The 24,974-nt window shown below is 38.7% G+C and overlaps 1 protein-coding gene across 1 annotated transcript in view; it reads right to left on the bottom strand.

Moving 5' to 3' along the window:
• Positions 1 to 5,996: 5,996 nt before the first annotated feature.
• The window catches only part of TCERG1L (transcription elongation regulator 1 like), a 154,917-nt gene continuing 135,939 nt past the window's right edge, over positions 5,997 to 24,974 (bottom strand). Inside the window, exons 5-7 of the mRNA XM_069101633.1 lie at positions 7,888 to 8,258; positions 7,249 to 7,324; positions 5,997 to 6,088 (exon numbers count right to left, since the gene is read on the bottom strand). Coding sequence (XP_068957734.1) covers positions 5,997 to 6,088; positions 7,249 to 7,324; positions 7,888 to 8,258 — 539 coding nt within the window. The remainder of the gene's footprint in view (positions 6,089 to 7,248; positions 7,325 to 7,887; positions 8,259 to 24,974) is intronic.

Genomic DNA, 24,974 nt, shown 5'->3' with positions numbered 1-24,974 from the left:
TCTCATCTAGACTCCCTCCAGAATTTATTATTAGCCGATGAATACCTGAACCTTCAAGGAGTGAATATCTCACTTTTGGTTCAAGCCAAATATGAGGAAAGTAGGACCTCCCAAGGCAGCTCATTCTTCTTATCTACACAAGGCAAATTATTAGGCAGCAACTGAGGTAAAATAGTTTATGTTGTACATTTTGACAATTTAAATGACTGGGGCTTAAAGTCTTTTCAATAAGCATTCAACAAGGTCTCTGAAGGATAGGCCACTGTGCATCATGATGCAAAGACAGACATGAAACAGTTCCTGCCCTCAAACACTACATACTATACCAAGTCAAGAGAAGCTGTGACAAATGCTGGAGAAGATGTGGAAAAATTGGAACATTAATGCATTGTTGGTGGAGTTGTGAACTGATTCAACCATTCTCGAGAGCAATCTGGATCTATGCCCAAAGGGCTATAAATAAGTGCATACCCTTTGACCCAGCAATACCACTTCTAGGGTTTTATCCCAAAGAGATCATAGAAGTGGGAGGAAGACCCATATGTACAAAAATATTTATAGTAGGTCTTTTTGTGGTGCCAAAGAATTTGAAATTAAAGTGGTGCCCATCAATTGGGAAATGGCTGAACAAGTTGTGGTATATGCATGTAATAGAATATTATTGTGCAATAAGAAATGAGGAGCACACGGTCTTCATATTTACCTGGAGAGGCTTATATGAACTGATGTTGAGTGAGAAGAGTAGAACCAGGAGAAATTTGTACACAATTACAGAAACAACATATGTGTGATGACCAACTTTGATAGACTGGACTCTTCTCAGCAATGCAGGGTTATCAGTCAACACCAAAAGACTCATGATGGAGAGAGATGTCTATATTTAGAGAAAGAACTAGAAAGAACTGAGTTTGAATTCAGATTGAAGCAAACTACCTGCTCTCTTTCTTTTTCTAGCTTGGTTTTGTTTCCTATTTCCCATTGTTCATTGCATCTGATACAATCCTTCTTTATAACCTGACTAATGTCTAATGTGAAAGTATTGGCATATCCTATGCTTGATTGTATGCCACCATAGGGGGGTAGAGGGGAGGGAGGGAGAGAAAATTTGAAACTCAAGGAATTGTGGAACTGAATCTTGTAAAATAAAGTAAACAAATGAATTAATAAAGACAAAAAGAAAACAATCATGTGAGATGGGTATGGTTATATCCCATTATGTTGATAAAGAAACTGAGACTGAGGGATGTTCAGTGGTTTGCTCAGGGTCACACAGTAAGTGATTGTTTGAGGAAGTATTTGAACTCTGGTATTTATGATTCCAAGTCTGGTGCTTGCTTTATCCCCTCCTCCCCATGCAATGGGTTTCTAACACTCTCAAAATATAAATCAGCCTCAGTTTCCTCATTTAAATTTGGAAAATATAAAAATAAATACCTTGTTTATTTTGTGAAACTTCTTCTATGTATGCATGTACTACATGGGTAAGAGGGGTATCAAATAACAATAACATAACTTATGGGTTAAATCTTCATTTAGGAGACTTGAATTTATAGACTGCTCTCAGTTTCCTGGCAGCTAAGTGGTTCATTGGATGCAGTGCTGGGCTCAGAGTCAGGAAGATGCATCTTCCTGAGTTCAAGTATAGCCTCAGACTCTTACTAGCTGTGTGACCCTCGGAAAGTCACTTAATCCTGTTTGTCTCAGTTTCTCCCTCTTTAAAAATAAGCTGGAGAACGCAATTGCAAACCACTAGAGTATCTCCACGAAGAAATCCCTGAATGGGGTCATGAAGAGTTGTACACAACTGAAATGAACCACCAACAAAATGCCTTCCCAAATATGGGCAAGAATAGTATAGCAGATAAGACATTCCTGGAACGCTGTCAAATAACGTTTTCAAATAATAAATTTGCAACAAAATGAAAAAAAAAAGAGAGGCTGTGGGAAAATGAGACCCTACCTCTAAATTGCTCCTTTTTGTCATTCCTTGTTAATGAATGACCCATAAAAAAAGAATAAATGCTCTGCTCCACAGAGCATATTAAAAAGGGGGACCATTTGCCAAACTGAGTTGTTGGGTTATTCTCGGCTTTATATCTCTTGCTACAATGTTCACTTGGCCCTCTCAGCAGCAGAGAGCATGGAAGCCTGTGAGAGCAGAGAGGGATGCTGGGACTTGTAACAAGGACTTAGCTTCCACAAGCAAATATACTATTTGGATCTTCAATTAAGTTACTAATTAAGTTAAATTAAATTAAACTTTTCCTGAAATCAATGGAGACTCAGAAGACCATGAATTCATTGAGGACTTTCCCCAGAATAATCACATCAGTCACTAAGTTTCAGCCTGAAAAAGAATGGAGGGTCGGAGGCGGAGTCAAGATGGTGGAGTAGAAACAGGAATTCCATGGCTTCTGCTCCCACCTGTTCCAATTCATGTAAAAAATGACTCTAAACAAACTATGGAGCTACAGAACCCACAAAATCACAAAGAGAAGCTAAATTCCCAATGAGGACAGTCAGGCAAGCCAGCAGGAAGAGGCCAGCGAAGCACTCTGGGATCCGAACACAACCCTACATGGACCAGAGGTTTTAGCTTCAGGGCCGCCATAGCCAGCCCACAGCTGGAGGGACTTCAGATCAGCAGCATATGTGGCAGTTTCCAGAATTATCAACCCATAGATATTAAGGACAAAGTGAGAGGTCAGTGTAGTGTGGACTTTGAGAACTGGGACTTTGGGACTACTGTCTGGCTGTTACCATCTGGTGGCAGAAGCAGCTGAGGTGTGGGGGCCATGGAATCACAGCCACATGGCTCCTTCAAAACTCCTGGCCTGAAGATTATAGGGGCACAAACCCTCCTGAAAAAGACCCCAAAAAGAAACCTCCTAATAATATTATAGCCAGGTTCTGGAGTTCCCAGATCAAGGAGAAAATATTACAAGCAGCCAAGAAAAAAAATTAATATTGTGGGAACACAAGCAGAATAACACAGGATCTGGCAGCTTCTACACTGAGGGACAGAAGGGCTTGGAATATGATATTCTGGAGGTCAAAGGAGCTAGGATTAAAAACAAGAATCACCTATGCAGCAAAACTGAGTATCATGTTCTGGGGAAAATATGTTCATTCAGTGGAATAGAGGACTTTTAAGCATTCTTGATGAAAAAAGCCAAGTTGAATAGAAAACTTGACATTCAAATACAAGAAGCAAGAGAACCATGAGAAGGTAAACAGGGAAAAGAAATCATAAGGAATTTATCAAGGTTGAACTATTTACATTCCTACATGGAAAAAAAAATATTTTTTTAACTTATGAAACTTTTCACAGTATAAGAATAGTTGAAGGGAATATGATTGTATACACACACATACATATATATGTCTATATAGGAAGGTATATGGGAGTATGACTACATATGTGTGTCTGTATATATGTGTACAGGTACACATAGACAGAGGGCACAGGACCAATTGAATAGGAAGGGATGATACTTAAAATGTGAAATTAAGAGTTGAGAGAGGAATATAATGAGAGGAGATGGGGAGAGACAGAATGGGGTAAACTATCTCATATAGAAAAAGCAACGGAAAATGGTTACAATGGAGAGGAAGGATAGGAAGGCAAAAGGGAATGGGTCAACCTTATTCTCATGGAATTTGGCTTATGGAGGGAATGACATACACACTAAATAGTGTATCTCACCCTACAGCAGAGTCGGGGGCAAGGGAATGAGAGGGGGGATGATGGAAGGGAGGGCAGGTTGGGGGGAAGGGAAGATGGAAACACTCACTTTTGAAAAGGGACAGGATCAAAATAGAGAACAGATAAAGTGGGTGGTGGGATAGGATAGAGAGAAATGAAGTCTGTCTTTCACAATATATCCACTACGGAAATGTTTTCCATAGCTACACATGTACAACCTATATTGAATTGCTCATCTTCTCAGGAAGGGTTTTGACGAGGGAAGAAGGGAAAGAATCTGCAATTCAAAATTTTAAAATCAAATGTTTAATATATGTATGTATATATATATGTACATATATATATATATATATAATATGTAAGTGAGAAATAAGACATACAGTCACTGGGGCATAGAGATCCACCGTGCCCTACTGGAAAGTCAGAGGGGGGATGGGGGAAGACATAGGAGAGAGTAGATTGGGGGAGGGGATATTCAGTGTGATCACTGTTTTGGGGTGGTAGGTAGGGGAAAAATGGGGAGAAAATTTGTAACTCAAAATATTGTGGAAATTAATGATGTAAACTAAAATATAAAAAAAGAGAGGAAAAAAAAAAGGAATTGGAGAGGCTAGGTGGCACAGTGAATATAGCACCAGCCCTGGAGTCAGGAGGACCTGAGTTCAAATCAGGCCTCAGACACTTAACACAAAAATTAGGCGTGTGACATTAGGCAAGTCACTTAATCCCAATTGCCCTCCAAAAAAAAGGAGGGTCAAGAACCCCAGCAGTCAGGGCTGCCACTCTGTCACCACATCCCTGGTGGTAGGAGGGACAACCAGCAGGGTGCTGAGGGACACCTGGCTCTGGGGGGCATCTTGGCATTGAAGATGATCTCCCCAAGTGAGGCCACAAGGATGGTGTCTTTTCTCAACCCACTTTTCTAATTCCATTTGTGCATATTAGGGTTTTTTTTTTCATTTAAAGTTATTTCACGCATTTGGAGAGAATTAGCATGTTTATGTTCTTCTTATTAGGTGTGTATTTCCAAAAATACGAGTTTGTCCATTAAGAAAGAAAAGGCATAAAAGTATGGCAAGAGGTTCACAGAATAACAGACTTTAGACCGTGACAGGATTCTCAGAAACCTTGCAGTTCGAGAGTCCTCTCCTCCTTCTCTTTTGACAGCTGGCAACACTAGGGTTACAGAAAATGGACAGAATTCCAGATGAACTGCTGAAACACAGACCTTCCTCTGAAGGTCACCCATTTAAAATACCTTCATCCACAGAAAGGGGAGCTTTTGCTGTCACTTTTCAGGCAAGGATCCCAGAAGGATTTACCATTTCTTTCTCTAGCTCATTTTACAGATGAAGAAATGCAGGTAAACAGAGTTAAGTAACTTGCCCAGGGTCACAAAGAAGGAAGTGTGTGAGGCCAAATTTCAACTCAGAAAGATGAATTTTTCTGAATCCAGGACCAGCATTGTATCCACAGAACCAACCAACTGCCCATAGAAGGGAAAATTGATCCCCAAATAGGGAAAAGAAACTGTCAGCAATTATTAAGGTGGGGGAGCCCAGACTAGCATCCAGGTATCAAAAATGTCACTCAGCACCCTAAATGTATGTGTACAATGAGAGTACAAACATGGGAAGCTACCAAATAGTTATGTTAAAGAAGTCATTACCATTAAATATCTTCTTTGTGCTTGTATTAAGTGCAGTTTCCAAAGCTTCCCAGAAGCCCTTCCTGCCAGGCATCTGCTCTGTTTATTTAAGGTTGTGGTTGCAGAGGAAAAGAAAGCTTTCATCTGAAAAATTACAACAGATCTACTTGAGGTGGTCACCTAACTTTAACCTCAATTATTTACAATGAAGCTGAGAATTGGAAGTGAACACTCATGAATACATGTTACACATACCCCTCTAGAAACATGCATACACGTATACCCACACACACACACCCTCCACAATACATGCATACACATATACCCACACACATGCCCCCCACAAACACACATACACATATACCCACACAAACACACACACACACACCCTCCACAATACACGCATACACATATACCCCCACACACACACCCTCCACAATACACACATGTCAGACCCAAGCTGGGCAGCTCAGAATGAGTCCAAAGCATTCCTCAAAGGGGTCCTGGGCTATAAAGATGGCAAATAACAACATGTTCTATGAAGGCAATGATGAGACAAGTAGGACTTAGTGAATAATGTGGCAGGGCCAGGGCAATTAATAGAAATTTCTAGAAGTAAATTTGAGCAAAGAAAAATCGTCTTCAAAATGGAAAGGCTGGCGGACTTCCTGGTGGTCGTGGCTCCCGTACTGGGCTTCCAGTTCCTTGCAATTCATCAGTCATATGGGAAGCAACTATAAGGAAGGAAGAGAATTCTCAAGAGTGTGGAGATGCTGAAGGAGCATAGTATATGTATTATGGGGCTGGGGCCCAGCTGGCCTTTGTGATGGATGGAGTTGGGAAAAGAGACAGCTAATTAGTCTAGCTGGTCTGGGATATATTGCATGGAGCAGGTCAGAGTGAAAGATGCTGCAGTACTGGGGGCACACACACTCACGGGTCAGCCTATGCAAAGACAATGAAGCTGGAGATAAGACACCAAGGGCAGGAACAGGCAGGAGGCCACGTTGGCTGGAAAGAAAAGGGCATGAATGGGAGTAAGAAGAAGAGTGGCAAAGGTAAATCAGAGGCAAACTGAGGGGATGTCAATGCCAGGCTGCACAGTTTACAGTTAATCGCAGAAGCAATAAAAGAGAAAGTCATCTCTAACTTTAGGCTTCATCAATAATTAGAGCATAAGGAAAGAGGAAAGACAACAGCTCAAGTGATAAAACTCTGTCTGTCCTGGTGGACTGCAGTCTCACTATGATCCAACTGGATTGGTAGACAGAGGACACCAACCAGTGGTTTTCCAGACTTCACCAAGGCATAGTGTTTCTGCGATTAAGTAGGTGATCTTTTCAATCCCACCTGGCCCTTGTTAAATCCCACCCATGGAATATTGCACTGATTTTGGGGCTACATTTTGGGAATGACAGTGATGAAATGGAGTTTGGCAAGAGGGAAGAAACCATAGCGTAAGGTGCCAGGGTCTCACATTACTAGAGGACAAAGAGTTAGAACTGAGGGTGCATGAGTTGGAGGAGAACAGACTTGCCAATAATGGATAAAAAAAGATGAATATTCTCAAGGGTTTGAAAGAAGGGCTGACCAAAATGGGATCTGTTCTGCTCCATTAGGAGGATGCTTCCAAGAGGAAGATTCAGGTTTGCCACAGAGAAGACTTTCCTAGCCAGCCAAAGGGGATGGATGGCTGGCTGAATTGGCAGATTTTCCCTCACTAAAGGTCTTCAGTCTGAGATGAGGTGAACCATGCTCCCAGGTAGAATGTCCTGCCAGCTCCAGGTAAAATGAAGTAGTCTCTAAGGTCCTTTCCAATGACAGGCTCAAGAAGGTGCTAAGTAGAACTTTAGCTACTAATGCAGAACCTCAAAAAACCCTGTGCAGAACTTGCCCAGGAAGACAATCGTCAGATCAAACCATGCAAAACAACGTGGCCCCACCACAAAATCCATCAGTTTTCTCGTCACCTGGGGGGACACGGCAAAGGGAAGAGCTTGTATTAACTGCTTCCCATGCACCAGGAATGGCATTACGAGCTTCACAAACATTGTAGTATCTGGAAGTGGAGATTTCACACTGATTTCCTTCTGACCAATGTGAGAAAATATCTGTATTGCTTCTGACTTCAAAAGTGGAGATTTTCAGACACGCCATCATGTTTTCTCTGAATTACTGTGATGACCTTTCTATAAGCATTCATTACCTCTGATAAGCATTCAATTGTATCAAAAACTGTATTTGGCTAGAAAAAATCACCCTTTATTTCAACCCTGTCAGCAGCAAAATAGAAATGAGATGAAGCCCATTTGATTAGAAAAAAGTCTATTTTGTGGAATGTGGGGAAGGAGATTCAGTAAAGTGAAGAAAATCCAAAGGCCAGAAAACTGCCTTTGGCCCCATTCCCAAATGCTGACTTGCCTTCCCCCAACAGAAGCCAAGCATTTAGCTGGATGGGCCTTGGAGTTCAATGAGTCCAGTTCTCCATTTTACAGATGAGTAAGTGGAGGTCCAAGGAAGAATGGTGACTTACTCCAGTCCTGCAAGCCGTGGCCTTGGGCTCCAAAGCCTGGAATCCCTTAGTGTGCAGTTGACAGTTACTGCCAGAGCTGAAGGAGGTATCATCACACCAAACAATCACAGATGTGTATAAAATCAGTATGGCTGAATGGTGTGGGCATTTGCTCCCCTCCTCCACCTCCAAGCATGCTCTGCCAGGGGACCAGGACAGGAAAGGCTGCTCAGCTCCAAGCTCATGCACCACACCCCCTTTTCCTTTCTGAGGGAACAGTTCAGGGGCTTTGCCATGGTGGTGACAATGAAAGCTTGGTGGGAGTTGACAGTTTGAAATGTAACTTGGAGCCTTGATCCGGGCAGCCTCTTTATCTCCTGTTGTCACAGCACCTAAAGATATGCATGTAGAGAACTGTCAATTCAGAATGACATTTATAGAAATGCCCCAAATAAAAACTGGACAGAAATGTCAATGTTCAGGTTATCTCACCAAAATAAATGCAGGAAGATAACCTTCCTAGTTATCTGCTTACATAGGATGTTAAAAAAAGAAGATTTCACTACAAGCTCCCCCAAAAGTGGGCTAAGAATTGGGTAATCAGCAGATATTTTTCCAAACCATATATTAGAGACTCAAGCTTTACAATTTCAGTGATCAAAAATCTCTCCAAAGTTTCATGGATAAAAATATGAAAGATTAAAAAACATAACAAAAGGGCAAAGAACAGAGCAAGTGAAGGTCTTTTGGTGAAACAAACATGAGGAGAAATGACTAGCCTCCAAGAGGGGAGCACTAGGGAGAAGGTGGCCACCTGACTTTCTGGCAGGTAGCTGAGAGTAGGCAGGGATCTGACTACTGGAGGGGGATAGATCATTGTCCTGAAGTATGTAAGAGCAGGACCAGTTCATCATGCACATACTGCTGAGGTCTTCCCCTGTGTCAGTGAGGACATCCTGTACAAAACCAAAAGGAATAACAAGATCTGAGGGGAGATCAGCAACTTGAAATACTTGTTATTTTCTTCTTAATTTCATAGAGTAACACTCTAAATCTCCTCAAGAAATATGGCAGCAATGCAAATTACATACATCAATCTAACAAGCCATGAGGGAAAATCAAAGTGGGGGTGTGTCTATGTATGTGCATGTATACACACACATGCATGTGTATGTATACATATGTACAAATACATGCATACATAGGCATACATATCAATATCTCTCTGTTTAGATAGCTATGAACATGCTTCAATCAATGGGAGCCTACAGTTGAATGGGCAATCCATCTAGATGTGCAAGAGGAGAATGAATTGCAAGTGGGCAATGAGCAGGATTAGAAAGTCACTAGGAGGAGGAAGGGAGGTTGAACCTCATTTGAAAAACTGAAATTTTGATGGCCATTGACTTACACCACAAAAGCCCATCCTCAACCACAGCATTTTTCCAACGTCACCATATGGCTGCAACTCAGAGATTACTCAGAATTGAAATCAGAAATGATCCAAAGGACAATTGGAAGAGGAGTGAATGGTAGGCATGAGTCAGCTTAACAATTGGATCTATATTTTTCCCCCTGTGGGAGGTACTGTTAAAGACCATGTCAAAGGTAGAATTAGTCAGAAACAGAGGTGGACTATTCATATACAAAGAATATACTGGGAAGAGAATGTGATGCTCTGGTATCCTAAATATCTCTGAAAGAGGAACCATTAAAAGAGACAGAGGAAAGCCCTCAGTATGTGCAGCACATCTTCTTTGGAAGGTTTATTAAGAACACAGAAAAAAACTCCCTCAAAGAATAATGTGCGAACAGGCAGAGTATTCACATTAATGAAAATGAAAGATATGATTAAAAGGTCAAAGGAAGTGGAAGTAAAAAACTTAGAGATCATTTAATTCCAAACCTTTGTTTCATACAGAAAGAAACAGAGGCATAGAGAGAAAAGGGGACTTGCCAAGGTAACCAAGGCTGTAATACTAATAACTCATACTTCTGTAACGCTTACTTAGAGCATGATTATTTCCTCTCAACATATCTATAAGGTCAGTGGAGAAAGCATTTCCCCTCTTTTAAAGATGAAAAATCTGGGTTAAGGGAAGGAGTATGGAAGGCCAGGAATATATGACTGGGGTATGTTGGAGATGAGATCCGAACTGAGGTCCTCTGACTTCAGATTCCCCATTTCTCACCCTTTTCCTTTTGTATAATTTCTTCTCCCATTAGGGTGCAATCTCTTTAAGGGAATGAACTCTTTTTTTAACTTTTATTTATATCCCCAGCACTTGTCCTATTCCCCGGTATGCAGTCGGTAATTAATAAAATTTGGTTGATTTACTGACTGACTGACTGACAACACTCAGTCCTTTAAATATAGTGTACAACATGCTGTCTTCCAAAGTTTGAGGGTTAGAGTGATTTCAGACCATTCTCTTACTAAATTTTATAACAACCTGACATTAAATTAAATTAAATTAAAAGGGCGAATCTACGTCCAATGAAGAGGAAATTAAAACAATAATTAGAAATACTTTTGCCCAATTTTGTGCACATAAATTTGACAATCTTAGTGAAATGGATGAATATTTACAAAAATATAAGCTGCCCAGATTAACTTAAGAGGAAGTATATTACTTAAATAACCCCATCTCAGAAAAAGAAATTGAAGAAGCCATTGGTTAAATCCTTAGAAAAAAATCTCCAGGGCCAGATGGATTTAATAGTGAATTCTATCAAACATTGAAAGATCAATTGATTCCAATACTCTACAAACTATTTGGGAAAATTGGTGAAGAAGGAATCCTACCAAATTCTTTTTATGACCCAGATATGGTACTGATACCTAAATCAGGAAGATAAAAAATGGAGAAAGGAAATTATAGGTCAATTTCCCTCATGAATATAGACACAAAAATTTTAAAGAAACTATTAGTAAAAAGTCTACAGAAACTTATCACTAGAATTGTACACTTTGATCAGGTAGGATTTATTCCAGGAATGCAATGATGGTTTAATATTAGGAAAACCATCGGAACAATTGATCACATCAACAATAAAACTAGCATAAACCACATGATTATCTCAATAGATGAGGAAAAGGCTTTTGAAAAAAAATACAACATCCATTCCTATTAAAAACACTAGATAGTAAAGGAATAAATGGAGTCTTCCTTAGAATAACAGGTAACAACTATTAAAAGCCATCAGCAAGTATTGTATGTAATGGGGATAAACCAGAAGCACTTCCAATAAGATCAGGGGTGAAACAAGGAGGTCCACTATCACCCCTCTTATTCAATCTGGTACTAGAAATGTCAGCAGTGGCAAAGAGAAGAAAAAGAAATCAAAGGAATCAAATTAGGCAAAGAAGAGACTAAGCTATCTCTCTTTGCAGATGACAGGATGATATATTAGAGTATCGTAGCGAATCAAGTGAAAAACTACTTGAGACAATAAATAAATTTGGCAAAGTTTCAGGATATAAAATAAATCCCCATAAATCCTCAGCATTTCTATATATTTCTAACAAAATCCAACAGCAAGATATAGAAAGAGAAATTCCATTTAAAGTCACTGTAGACATTACAAAATATTTGGGAATCTACCTGCCAAAACAAACCCAGGACCTATATGAACACAACTACAAAACGAAAAGTACACAAATAAAGTCAGATCTAACTAGTTGGAAAAACATCAATTGCCCATGTCTGGGTCGACCTTATATAATAAAAATGATAATTTTGCATAAATTAAATTATATATTTAGTGCCATACTAATCAATCTACCAAAAAATATTACTTCATGGAGATACAAAAAATGATAACAAAATTCATTTGGAAGTACAAAGTTCCCGAATATCAAGGGAATTAAAGAAAAGAAATGCTAGGGAAGGGGGCCTAGCCATACCAGATTTTAATCTGTATTATAAAGCAGCAGTCATCAAAACTGCTTGGTACTGGTTGAGGAATACAGTGGAAATAGAGGAATAGATCAGTGGAATAGATCGGGTACACAAGACTCAACAGTCAATGAATATCTACTGTTTGATAAACAAAAAGATTCCAGTTTGGGGGACAAGAACTCACTATTTGACAAAAACTTCTGGAAAAACCGAAATATAATATGACATAAAATGGGCTTAGACCATTATCTAACACTGTATACCAAAATCAAGTCTAAATGGGTGTATGATCTAGGTATAAAGGCTGATGCTGTAAGCAATCTGGGAAAGCAAGGAAGAGTTTACCTGTCAAATTTATGGAGAGGGGAAGAATTGATGACCAAACAAGAGTTAGAGAGCATCATAAAATCCAAAATGGGTAATTTGCATTAAATTAAATTGAAAAGTTTCTGTACAAACAAAGCCAATATAACCAAGTTTGAGAGGGAAGTGGAAAATTGGGAAAGAATTTTTATAACCAATGTTTCTAATAAAGGTGTCATTTCTAAAATACACAGAGAATTGAGTCAAATCTATCAGAATACAAGTCATTCCCCAATTGATAAACGGTCAAAGGATATGAAGAGGCAGTTTTCAGAGGAGGGAATTAATGATATCTACAAGCATATGAAAAAAAATGCTTTAAATATCTATTGATTAGAAAAATACAAACCAAAACAACTCTGAGGTACCACATTTTACCATTCAGATTGGCCAAGATGACAAAACAGGAAAATGATAAATGCTGGAGAGGATTTGGGAAAATTGGAACACTAAAGCATTGTTGGTGGAGTTGTGAACTGATTCAACCATTCTGGAGAGCAATCTGGATCTATGCCCAAAGGGCTATAAATAAGTGCATACCCTTTGACTTAGCAATACCACTTCCAGGGTTGTATCCCAAAGAGAACATAGAAATGGGAGAAAGACCTATATAGACAAAAATATTCATAGCAGCTCTTTTTGTTGTGGCAAAAAAATTGAATTTAAGGGGATGCCCATCAGTTGGGGAATGGCTAAACAAGTTGTGGTATATGAATGTAATGGAATACTATTGTGAAATAAGAAATGAGGAGAGAATAGCAGAACCAGGATAAATCTGTACACAATTACCAACACAACTTATGTGTGACAACCAACTTTGATAGACTGGAATTTTTTTAACAATGCAGAGTTATCAGTCAACCCCAAAAGACTCAAGATGGAGAGAGGTATCTCCATTCAGAGACAGAACTAGAAACAACAGAGCTTGAATGCAGACTGAAGCAATACCTGCTCTCTTTTTCTTGTTTGGTTTCATTTCCTCTTTCCCATTGTTCATTCCATCCATTACACTCCTTCTTTATAATGTGACAATGTCTAATGTGGAAATATTTGCAGATCCTCTACTTGACTGCATGCTGCCATGGGTGAGGGGAGGAGCAGAGAGACAGGGAGAAATTTTGAAACTCAAGGGATTGTGACACTGAATCTTATAAACTAAAAGTAAACAAAAAATTAAAAAAAATTAAAAAATAAATATAATGCAAAAAAAAAGACGAGCACATGATGCAAAACTTTTCCTTTATCTGTTAGTCTGGCAGTAGGAATAGCTGAGGTTCCGAATTGCAAAACTAGATTCAAAGTGTCTCATTGCCAGAAGCTGAGAACAGCAAATATCCCAACCCAATGACTTTCATCTTCTTTAAGATCCGGTTAGAAGTCCAAAGCCTCCTTCACAAGAAAATCAACAACGTTGCTGTAATTAATTCAGCAAGCATATAACTGTAGTCTCATCACACATTGGAAAAGAGTGTCAGGTAAGACTTAATTAAATGTGAAAGTGAAATGCAAGTGATTCTATAAGACATATTAATTATCACATTTAATTCATTAGATAGTATTATAAGACTTAGCCTCATTGGAATTCCTTATGCCTGACTATAATTAATTATTTTCAGAAATAACAGTCTATATCACAGCTTGTTAATAACTTTATAATAAGAAATTAAAAATAAATAGTGAGAACTTTGAACTAGCTGAAGTTCATCTGAATATTTAAAGGATTTCATGGTGCATGATTAGACATCTGAGAAATCATTCCACACGTGAATGACTTGCTCTCATATTTCTATGGACAAGGCCCACCCCAAGTGCCACCCCCATATAGCAAGTCTTTCTTTAAAGAAAAGGAATGATGCAGTATCCAAAAATAAAATCATCACAACTTCTCTGTAGAAGTCTGTAAGTACTCATATTCTAATGCAAACATAAAAATGATATATACCCACAAGAAATTTTATTCAAGCCAAAAAAATTATTCATTAATTTTCTGCTACAAGAAAGAGGCCATCCTAAGAGCTGGGAATACAGAAATGAAGAACAGGCCTATCCCCAAGGGTCTTACATTGTGCTTGGGGATTGGTATTAGGGACTTGTCTGCTCAACTTCCAACAGAAGCTTGGGTAGCTACCAATTACCAATTAGTACTACAAATTAGTCAATACAACCACAGCACTGAGTTTCAAGGTAACTCATATAGGTACATGTATCAAAAAAAGGAAGCAATTTGGCTGAAATGAAGAGAGAAAGTTCAGAGAAACATAAAGAAGGAAGAGTATTCACAGAAGACACAGAAAGACATAGGTAAACATTTCTTCAATTGAGCTGTTCCTTCTTCATCACTGCAGTAGTTCATCATGGTCATGGATACTTATATATTATGGTGGAGGGACTACCAAATTCAAGGGTAAGAGCTGAAATAGAAGTCTTAGCTCCAAAAAAAATAGATCAGTTGAGTAGAGAGTTTCATGGTTTGAGAATGGGAAGTTGCATACTACTTGTGTTACATTAGGCAAGTCCTTTAATTGCTCTGGACCTTACCTTCCTCATATGTAAAATGAGGAAATGATGTTAGAAGGTTTTTGAAGTTTTTTCCATATTTGACTTGATGAATTGACCAGATATGATCTTTGCTATGATATTATTAATAAGGATTAACTTCGCTGGTAGAAATCACAGCAACACAAAATCCAATGTGTCCATCCCTTCAAAGCACTACCAATATTGCCAGTGCCCTCCTGTATATTTCTTAGATATTCATTTTTTTTTGACATACTGGAGTTAATTGAGTATTTTGTGAATACAAGGAAAGCTTTCAGCATGTTCATCTCTTATCCTTGCCTTTGTATATTTATATCATTTGATTGGCCAGTTCCCCTCTGCACCCATGTTCACATTTCTTCTTCAGTTTGGCCTCATTGACTCCCCAGTTTCCATCAAAGCAGACCTCTGGTGCCAACCCCTCCTGGAAGCCAATTCATTTCGGGCAGTAGTCACATACTCTAGAGTTGGGGTAGTACTTCATTACTTTGTAGGCTGTATTTATGGATCTCTCAACATGTTTTATCTTCCACAAGTCCCTGGAGGGCAGGTACTCTTGTATTCAGATCTCTAGCACCTAGAGGTACCAAATGTGCACTTCATATACAGGTATTGAGTTGACTTGATTGCTCTAGTAGCTGATGTTTTACTAAAACTCTTTTTCATACAAAACTCAGAACTAGTTATTTTTGCTTCCCACTTGAACCCACCCTGTCCCTGTCCATTGTCCACTGGATTGTCTGTAGTTGGAGTCTTCCAAAGGTAAAGTAAAGATTTGGAGCTGTCAGGATCTTGCATTGGGGATCTCCTTGAGATAATTTTTTTTAAACATTGTATAGTATTTTTTATATAGGCTTTATGAAATGGAAATTTCTCAGTTTTTTTCATTTAATATTATTTTTTCCCAATTATATGTAAAGATAGTTCTCAACATTCGTGTTTTTATGATTTTGAGTTCCAAATTTTCCTCCTTCCCTTCCCTCTTCCCCTACACAGCAAGCAATCTGACATGGGTTGTACATGTGCATTCAGGTTTAACATTTTCACCTTAGTCATGTTGTGAAAGAAGAATCAGAACAAAAGGGGAAAAAAAACAAGAAAGAAAACAACAAAAGCAAAAGAAAAATTGCATACTTCGATCCATATTCAGACCCCATGATTCTCTGGATGAGGATCGCTTTTTCCATGAGTCTTTGGGAATTATCTCGGGATCACGGGATATTTCTGAGAAGACCAAAGTCTATCATAGCTGACCATTACACAATATGGTTGTGACAATGTATAATGTTCTCAGGTTTTGCTCTCTTCACCCAATATCAGTTCATGCAATTCTTTCCGGGGTTTTCCCCCTAAAATCTGCCTGCTTATCACTTCTTATAGCCCCATAGTATTTCATTACATTCATACATCACAACCTGTTGAGTCATTCCCCAAATGATGAACATTCCCTCAGTTTCCAATTCTTCGCTACCACAAAAATAGTTGCTATAATTTTGGTACATATGGATCATTTTTCTTTTTTTATGATATCTTTGGAATACAGAAATAAAAATGTTTTTTTTTTCTAAATGTAAAGGTATGCACAGTTTTATGGCCCTTTGGGCATAGTTCCAAATTGTTTTCCGGAATGGTTGAATCAATTCACAACTCCACCAACCAACCATTAGTTTTAAAATTTTCTCATGTCTTCTCCAATATTCATCATTTCCATTTTCTGTCATTTTCACCAATCTTATAGGTGTAAGGTGGTCCCTCACAGTTGTTTTAATTTGTATTTCTCTAATCAGTAGTTATGTAGAGAATTTTTCCCACATAACTATAAATAGCTTTAATTTCTTCATCTGAAATCTGCCCCTTCCATCCTTTAACCATTTATCAATTGAGAAATGGCTTATATTCTTTGACTCAGTTCTCTACATATTAGAGAAATGAGGCCTTTGTCAAAACCACTGCCTGTAAAAATTGTTTCCCATATTTCTGCTTTCCCTTTAATCTCATTTGCAATCATTTTGTTTATGGGAAAATTTTTTTAATTTAATCTAATCAGAATTATCCCGCTGTATTTAATAATGTTCTTTATCTCTATTGATCATGAATTCTTCTCTTCTCCATAATTCTGACAGATAAATTATTCCTTCATTTCCTAACTTGCTTGTGGTATCACCCTTTATCTCTATTTGTTTTTTCCTCACCAATGCAATGATCTAAGACAATACCCTTTATGTCTAAATCATGTACTCGTTTTTACCTTATCTTTGTAGCTGCTTGAGGTCTTTTAAATCATAGTATATCTGAAATGGGTCCCAAGTCATGGCAATCTTTACTCATTACAGGTTCAGCTCATTTTCCACTTATACAACCTCACAAGCCTGCAAGATAATTTTCCTGGGCAGAGAGATCCCAGAGCTTGTGCATGGAGCTTTGAGAGGGAGGGCCTGAGCTGAATTCATAGTAATCACCAACTCGAGATTTAGGTGGCTCTGGAAAAGGCACTTTCAACCTGAAAGTTCTTATTGTCACACTATATAGCTTTAACTTCGTTATAATTATTTCACTCATTCCTTGAGATAGAACCTTACAACATTTTGGGTCACTTTAGCATTCATTGGTCTCTTGAACTTTGCTCAGATCCATAGCATATGTTTCTGTGACCATGAACTGCTGTGGAGAACTGCTGCTGGGGGAAGTCTTATGGAGCGATGTGAAATGGAAAACCTGTAGTCCCAGAACACGACTCTAAAAGCAGTAAATGCCTGATCAGCTCATTAGGGCCCCCCTTTCAGGGTGTCCTGACCTATTAGACCAAAAGCAATGAGACATATACCAGAGCAAGCCAGCAAACACTTCCTTTCACTGATGTTGTATACTAGGATTTGAAGTGAGGCATTACAGTCTCAGAATTTTCCTCTTCAAAGTATTTAAAGCTCCCAGAATATCAGGGACACCATTTTACAACTAAAGCCCCAGAACTGTGGCCCCATCCTGTATCACTTTAACTCCACAATTTCTCCCAAACAATACTAACACTGTTAAAAGACTCAGACACAATTGCATACACATATGTAGATGTTACTGATACAGACTTTAGTCAATTGATGGTGGCAAACATTGAGTGAACTCAAACTCAAATCCATATCTTAACATCCTACATAACTGCTGTTCAAGTCCATCAAAGCCTCTATAGAAAATGTAGCCAGTTAGCTTCTTCTCTAGCCAACTGCTTATTAAAGTCACCAGGGCCAGCGGAGCCCTTGACCTATACATCTGGTGCTAGCCCGCACTGTAATTTCTTCCTGGACCACAACCTTTCCTTGTCATATTTAGCTTGCTGATGTATTTTATAAACCACTTATCACATATGAGGCAATATTAGTGATGTGCTGAACACAGCTGAGATCCTACAGGGCATGTTCTGCTGTTTTTTTGACTTAAAAATATGTACATATAATTTAGTGGTTTGTAACATTCTTTCCTTTTTAAATTTGGAGTCACAATTTCTCAACCTCTCTCCCAGCTCTCCCAACCCACTGAGAAGGCATGCAATACGACATCAATTATATTTGTGAAATCATGCAAAACATAGTTCTGTTAATCAGATTGCAAAAAAGCAATAAACATAAGGTGAGAAAATTATAATTTAAATTGTACTGGGTTCCCCAGGTCCCTCTCTGGAGGCAGATAACATTTTTCATTCTGAGTTTTTTTTGGAATTATCTTGGATTCTTGTATTGATGATGAGAGTAACCAAGTGTAAGGGTTATGGGATTTAAAGATCTTCCATGCCCCGTTGGACTTGCTGACGTAGCAGGAAGGGGCGGAGCAAGAGGAAGCGGAAGCCAAGCTAGTGTTCCTGCGGTGGCTGGCGGTGGTGGCAACAGAGGCAGTGGCAGTGCAAAGCCCTTTTTGAGTTAGGACTGCTAAGGACTTTCTGCTAAGGACTCCTGCTGAGGACTGCCAGGGGCCGGAGCTGCTGGGAGCGCGCTTCCAGGACGCTGGGTGGTTGCTGTGAGTGGGGAGAGGAGGACCTTTGCCTGAGGTAGCCTGTTCTGTTTTAAAGGCTTGAAAATGTGGGTGCTTTCTACTTTATCTACCTGTGCCAATATCATAATTACTCTGATGGCTTTCACTTTCTGGTTTTGGGACTCAGTCTTTTGGTATCTTAATAAATTTTTTAGTTTATTTCCTCATATGGCAAACATGACATATTTTGTAATGGATAATTATATCAGCATATTTGTAATCTCTATAGGCATTGGGAATATGGCATTGCTGATACATTTGGCGACGAGGATGGGATCAAAAAATGTCAGGCCTCTATTTGGAAGCAGTGGGGCTTTAGAGGGAGAAATGGCTATTCCAGGATGGGAGGGATAACACTGTAACTATTGTTTATTCTGGAGAAGATGATTACAAAATTGTACCCTTAACTCATTTATTCTACTGTGAGTGAGGCTACAATAGTCTGGTTATTGTCTCTTTGCTTTTTCTTGATTTTTTGTTTGTTCACCTTGTTTGTTAGATTTGTTTCCACAGGCTTGGTACCCTCCATCTGTAGATGCCTGATAGCTTAAGCTGGATGTCACCCCCTGTCTGCAACTGTGATGTGTCACCCTTGGACCTGGCATCAAGCATATTAAGAACTGACCTCTCAAATGGGACCCCTTAGGACAGGGACAGCTCTACATCCGATTTCAGCAGCAAGTAGCCATAGAAGAAGAGATCTTCACCCCTTACCACAAGATTTTGGGGCCCCATTTGTTTGGGGTGGGGGAATGATGGGGAGCTTGTGCTCAAGCCCCACCCTAAAATATGGTTTTCTGTGTTTATTGTGTGTTATTCTTGTTATATTGTTGTGAAATTTTGTTGACACCAGTTATTCCTACTGTATTTTTGCCAAGTAAGGGACATGAAAGATCTTGAGGCCGAATGTAAGGGTTATGGGATTTAAAGATCTTCCATGCCCTGTTGGACTTGCTGACGTAGCAGGAAGGGGCGGAGCAAGAGGAAGCGGAAGCCAAGCTAGTGTTCCTGCGGTGGCTGGCGGTGGTGGCAACGGCGGCGGCAGCAGCAGAGGCAGTGGCAGCGCAAAGCCCTTTTTGAGTTAGGACTGCTAAGGACTTTCTGCTAAGGACTCCTGCTGAGGACTGCCAGGGGCCGGAGCTGCTGGGAGCGCGCTTCCAGGACGCTGGGTGGTTGCTGTGAGTGGGGAGAGGAGGACCTTTGCCTGAGGTAGACTGTTCTGTTTTAAAGGCTTGAAAATGTGGGTGCTTTCTACTTTATCTACCTGTGCCAATATCATAACTACTCTGATGGCTTTCACTTTCTGGTTTTTGGACTCAGTCTTTTGGTATCTTAATAAATTTTCTAGTTTATTTCCTCATATGGCAAACATGACATATTTTGTAATGGATAATTATATCAGCATATTTGTAATCTCTATAGGCATTGCGAATATGGCATTGCTGATACACCAAGGCTTTCACAGTAGATCATTATTGATCATTATTACAACATTGCTTTTACTGTGTAAAATGATCTCACAGTTCTTCTCACTTCACTTTGCATCAGTTCATGTAGGTTTTTCCATGATTATCTGAAACCATTCCCCTGGTTATTTCTTATAACACAACCATACTTCATCACAATCATCATCCACAACTTGTTCAACTTTTCATCAATTTGAGAAACCCCCCAATTTCCAATTGTGTCCAATGTAAAAAAATAACCTGTTACAAAAATATATGTACATACAAGTAATTTTATTTTTTTTTCTTTTCCTTTATCTCTGGTTTTACAGACCTAGAATTCCTAGAATTGGTATTGTTGGGTGCACACAGTTTTATAGCCCTTTAAGCATAACTCCAAATTGTTTTCCAGGATAGTTGGACCAGTTCACAACTGTACCAAAACATTAATGTAGCTATTTCTCCCCATCCCCTCTCAATGCTTGTCATTTCTGAGAGGTGAGAGACAATACATCGGAGTTGTTTTAATTTGCATTCTCTAATCAGTAGTGATTTAAAGCACTCATTCATATGACTATAGTGTTTTTTTTTTCCTTATGGAAACAGCCAGTTCATATCCTTTGACCATTTATCAACTGAGGAATAGTTCTTATCTTACCTTTTTGGACTCAGTTCTCTACATTTTTGAAAAATGAGTTTTTTTTTGGTTTTTTTTTTTTTTTACTATTACTTCATTGTCTATGGTATCTATTATCAAAATGTAGTCCCTCTGATTTTCTCTGTTAATTAGGTATTTTATTGCTTTTGCTTTGTAAGACATCATGATTGCTATTCCTGCCCTTTTTTTTTTTTACTTCAAATGAAATATATTAGATTCTGCTCCTTCACTTTATCTCTGTGTGTCTTCTCTCATAAATGTCTCTTTCTCCTATAAGTGTGTCTCTTGTAAACAACATATTTTTGGAATATGATTTCTAATCTGTTCTCTTCTCCATTTCTATTTTATGAGTGAGTCTATCCCATTCATTTTAAAGTCATCATTATTGTGTATTTCCCTCTATACCATTTTGTTCTACTTATTCTTCTCTCTCTTGTTTTATCCTCTCCCTCCTCAAAAGTCTGTTTGACTTCTGACCACTGCCTCTGTTAATCCCCTCTCCCTTTCATCATTGTCCCCCACCATTTTATCTTTTCCCCTTCCCCTCCTATTTTACTATTGGCTAAGATAGATTTTTATACACACTTGTGTGTATGTATGTATGTCCATATGAGTATATACACACATATGTGTGTATTAGAGAAAAAAATTCAAGCTTTCCTTACCACCTCCCCCATTTTCTCCTCCACTGTAAAAGCTCTTCCTTGTTTATCTCTTTTATGTGAGAAAATTTTCCCAATTCTTCCTCTCCCTCCTCCCTTCTCTTTAGTGCATCCCTCTTTTTCAATCAACTCATATTCATGTCTTCTGTCTATGTAGACTCCTTCTAACTGCCCTAAATTGATAAGGTTCTCAGGAGTTACATGTATCATCTTCTCATATAGGAATATAAACAGTTTTAACCTAATTGAGTCTCTTATGATCACTCTTTCATGTTTACCTTTTTATGTTTCTCTTGAGTCATCTGTTCAAATGTAAAATTTACTATTCAGCCTTGACTTTTTCATAAAGAATGCTTAAAAGTCCTACATTTTATTAACCCCCTCCCTGAAGGATTATACTCAGTTTTGCTGGATAGGTCATTATTGATTGTTATCCTATCTCCTTTGCCTTTAGAATATCATATTCCAAGCCACAAAATCTTGTGTGATCCTCATGATGGCACCATGATAACTGAATTGTTTCTTTCTAGCTATGTGCAATATATTCTACTTCACCTGGGAGTTTTGGAATTTGGCTACCATATTCCAGGAAATTTTCATTTTGGGATATCTTTCAGGAGGTTATCTGTGGATTCTTTCCATTTCTATTTTATGCCCTGATCTAACATCTTAGGTCTGTAATTTTTTGCTTTTTTAAAAATTTCTTGAAATACGATGTCCACGCTCTTTTTGTGATCACGGCTTTTGAGTAGTCTAATAATTCTTAAATTCTGTCCCCTCAAACTATTCCCTAGTCTAGTTGTTTTCTCTCCTGATATATTTCACATTTTCTTTCTTTTTTTAGTTCTTTTGGTTTTCTTTTATTGTTTCCTGATGTGTCATAGAATCAATAATTTCTGCTTGACCAATTCTAATTTTTAAGAAATTATATTCTCCAGTGAGCTTTTGTATGTCTTTTTCCCTTCAGGCTATTCTGATTTTAAGGAGTTCTTTTCTTCAATGAATTTTATTTCCTCTTTTACCATTAGGCAAATTCTGTTTTTTAAGGTGTTATTTGCTTTAGTTCTTTTTTTTTTTTATTTGGTGTCACTTTTACCAAGCTATTAATTCTCTTTTCATAAGTTTCTTTTATTACTAATTTCTTTTCCCAATTTTTCCTCTACCACTCTTAATCTCTTTTTTTAATCTCTCTTTTAAAAAAAAAAAACTCTTTCAGGAATTCTTCTTGGGCTTATACTCAATTAAGTTTTTCTTTCATAGTTTGTACCTGTTTTTACATTATTGTCTTCTTCAGAGTTTATGTCTTAATTTTCCTTGCTGGCACAATATCTTTTTATGGTCAAATTCTTTGGATCAAAAAGGTGGTGCAGTAAGTAAAGTTCCTGGTCTGGAGTCAAGAATATGCATCTTCCTGAGTTCAAATCCAATGTCATATACTTACTAGCTGTGTGAATCTGGGCAATTCACTTAACCTTGTTTGCTTTATTTTCCTCATCAGTAAAATGAACTGAAGGAGGAAATAGCAAACCACTTCAGTATCTTTGGTAAGAAAACACAAAATGATGTCACAAAAAGTTGAACACAACTGAAAAACAACTGAACTATAGTAATATCTTTTGGTTATTTCCTCCTTTTTTCATCCTATTTCTTGACTTTGAACTCTGTGTTTAAAACAGGCTTTGCTTACCTAGGGGTGGGAAATTTCTGTCCCAAGTTTCAAGCATTTTATACTACAATTGTCTTATGGGGTTCTGCAACTTTTCAGTGTTTCTAAAGCGGTGTGATCTGGGGAGAAGTGTGGCCACTCTTCTCCTGGCCTACACTCTGACATTTACACAGGAAGGACCCTTGAACCCCTCTAAGCCACAAACACCAGGACTGTTCTTGAACTCAGAACTGTGTCCAAGTCCCTTGCTTTCTTGCAGACATAAGCACTAGTCCTCCCTCTGTCAGGGACTGTGACCCAGAATACCTCTGCTCTGTGAACTCTCAAATCGGCTGCCACTACCACTGTAGCAAAGACGTCCAATGCCCACTATTTAAGGCTGCACTTCTTGTGCTCGGGAGTGACCTCCATCATGGTGTCACAGACCTCTCCTGCTCATCTAAATTTTCTTGGTTAGAAAAAATGCCTCACCCAGGCCTTTTGTTATCTCTGCCACTGCAAAATTTGATTGGAGGAATTATTTTAAAGTTCTTTGAAAGAACATTTTGGAAGAGTTCACCTGAGTTGCTGCTTTCATCTGCCATCTAGGCTCTGCCTCTCTGGTATCATTGCATTTTTTGTATTTTGGCTTCATCATGGATCAGGGTGTCCCCATGAACACAGGAAAAAATGAGGTAAAAATTATCCATTTTGCAGCAGTGAGCAGCTTATACACATTCCAATGTCTGTCAGCTTTATGAAACACATCTAGCCTCCTGACATCTTTTGTCAGCTTTATGAAACACATCTAGCCTCCTGACATCTTTCTCTTACTCCACTGCAGACCCAGCTCAATGTCCATCTGTAGATCCTGTCTAGGAGAGATATGATGATAGTACATCTCAGGGGGACCATCCAGCCAAAGCTGACAATCTGTATGAGACACAATATTCCTCTGCTTCAATTGATTCCCACTAATATAGATGCTGAAATGAATGTCTTTCAAATAATGCATGGATTTAAGCAAAGATGCCTTTTTTGTGGGCCAGGGCTCAATGCAATTAATAAATCATATATTAATAGAAGCATTTTGAAGAATCTTGGCATTGAAAAGGCAACCTTTCATTTAGAACCTATGCAAGAAAATCTCCAAGAAGCAAGAGAATATTCTTCTGTTGTAGGTCTAGATGTGTGGTTTCACTTACACTGACTGTGGGGATCCCCTCCCATAATGCAAATCAACAACTTTCCTGGATATGATGCAATGTCTTCAACACATGGCTATTCTTGATTTTCCTAAAGTCACTGTATGACTTATAATCCTTATTATCCACCACACAGATTTTAATAATAATTCCCTAACTGATGTCCCAGCCACCAATCTCTCTTCTTCAATCCATCCTGCACATCAAATCAGGTTACTGTTCCTTAGTCATGTCTTTGGGCATATTACAGTCCTATTTGACAACTTGCATGGCTTCCTATTGCCTGTGAGACACAATTCAGAGTCCTTACTGGGGCCTGGTAAACTCCTTACCATCTGGCGCCAATGTACCTCCTCAGTGGGACCTTGCCTTTGGTTATTTTCATTACTGGTGTTTTGTTTCAGGTCAGGCTTGTGACTTCATTGTTCCAAGGAATTCCTAATGTAAAAACTCCCTTGACCAAAGCAAGACTTGCCTGTGTTCATCAAAGCAATATATGACCTATGTCAAAGGAAGGCCTTGAATCCAGGCTTTCCTGACTCCGAAGTGATCCCTCTGTGTAATGGGCTATTCTGCCTCTCAGTGAGCCCCTTAGTGAGCATAATTCTTCCTGTTTTAGAATAAATGCTCCCAATAGGTCATAGCAATTAGATTTCTCAGCAATGACAAG

Source organism: Petaurus breviceps, unplaced genomic scaffold (assembly GCF_028583685.1).
Source record: "Petaurus breviceps papuanus isolate PSGF00001 unplaced genomic scaffold, PetGlider_PUasm1.0 490, whole genome shotgun sequence".
NCBI lineage: Eukaryota > Metazoa > Chordata > Mammalia > Diprotodontia > Petauridae > Petaurus > Petaurus breviceps.
The sequence above is the reverse complement of the archived record's forward strand: the minus strand, read 5'-3'. Positions and strand labels throughout refer to the sequence as shown.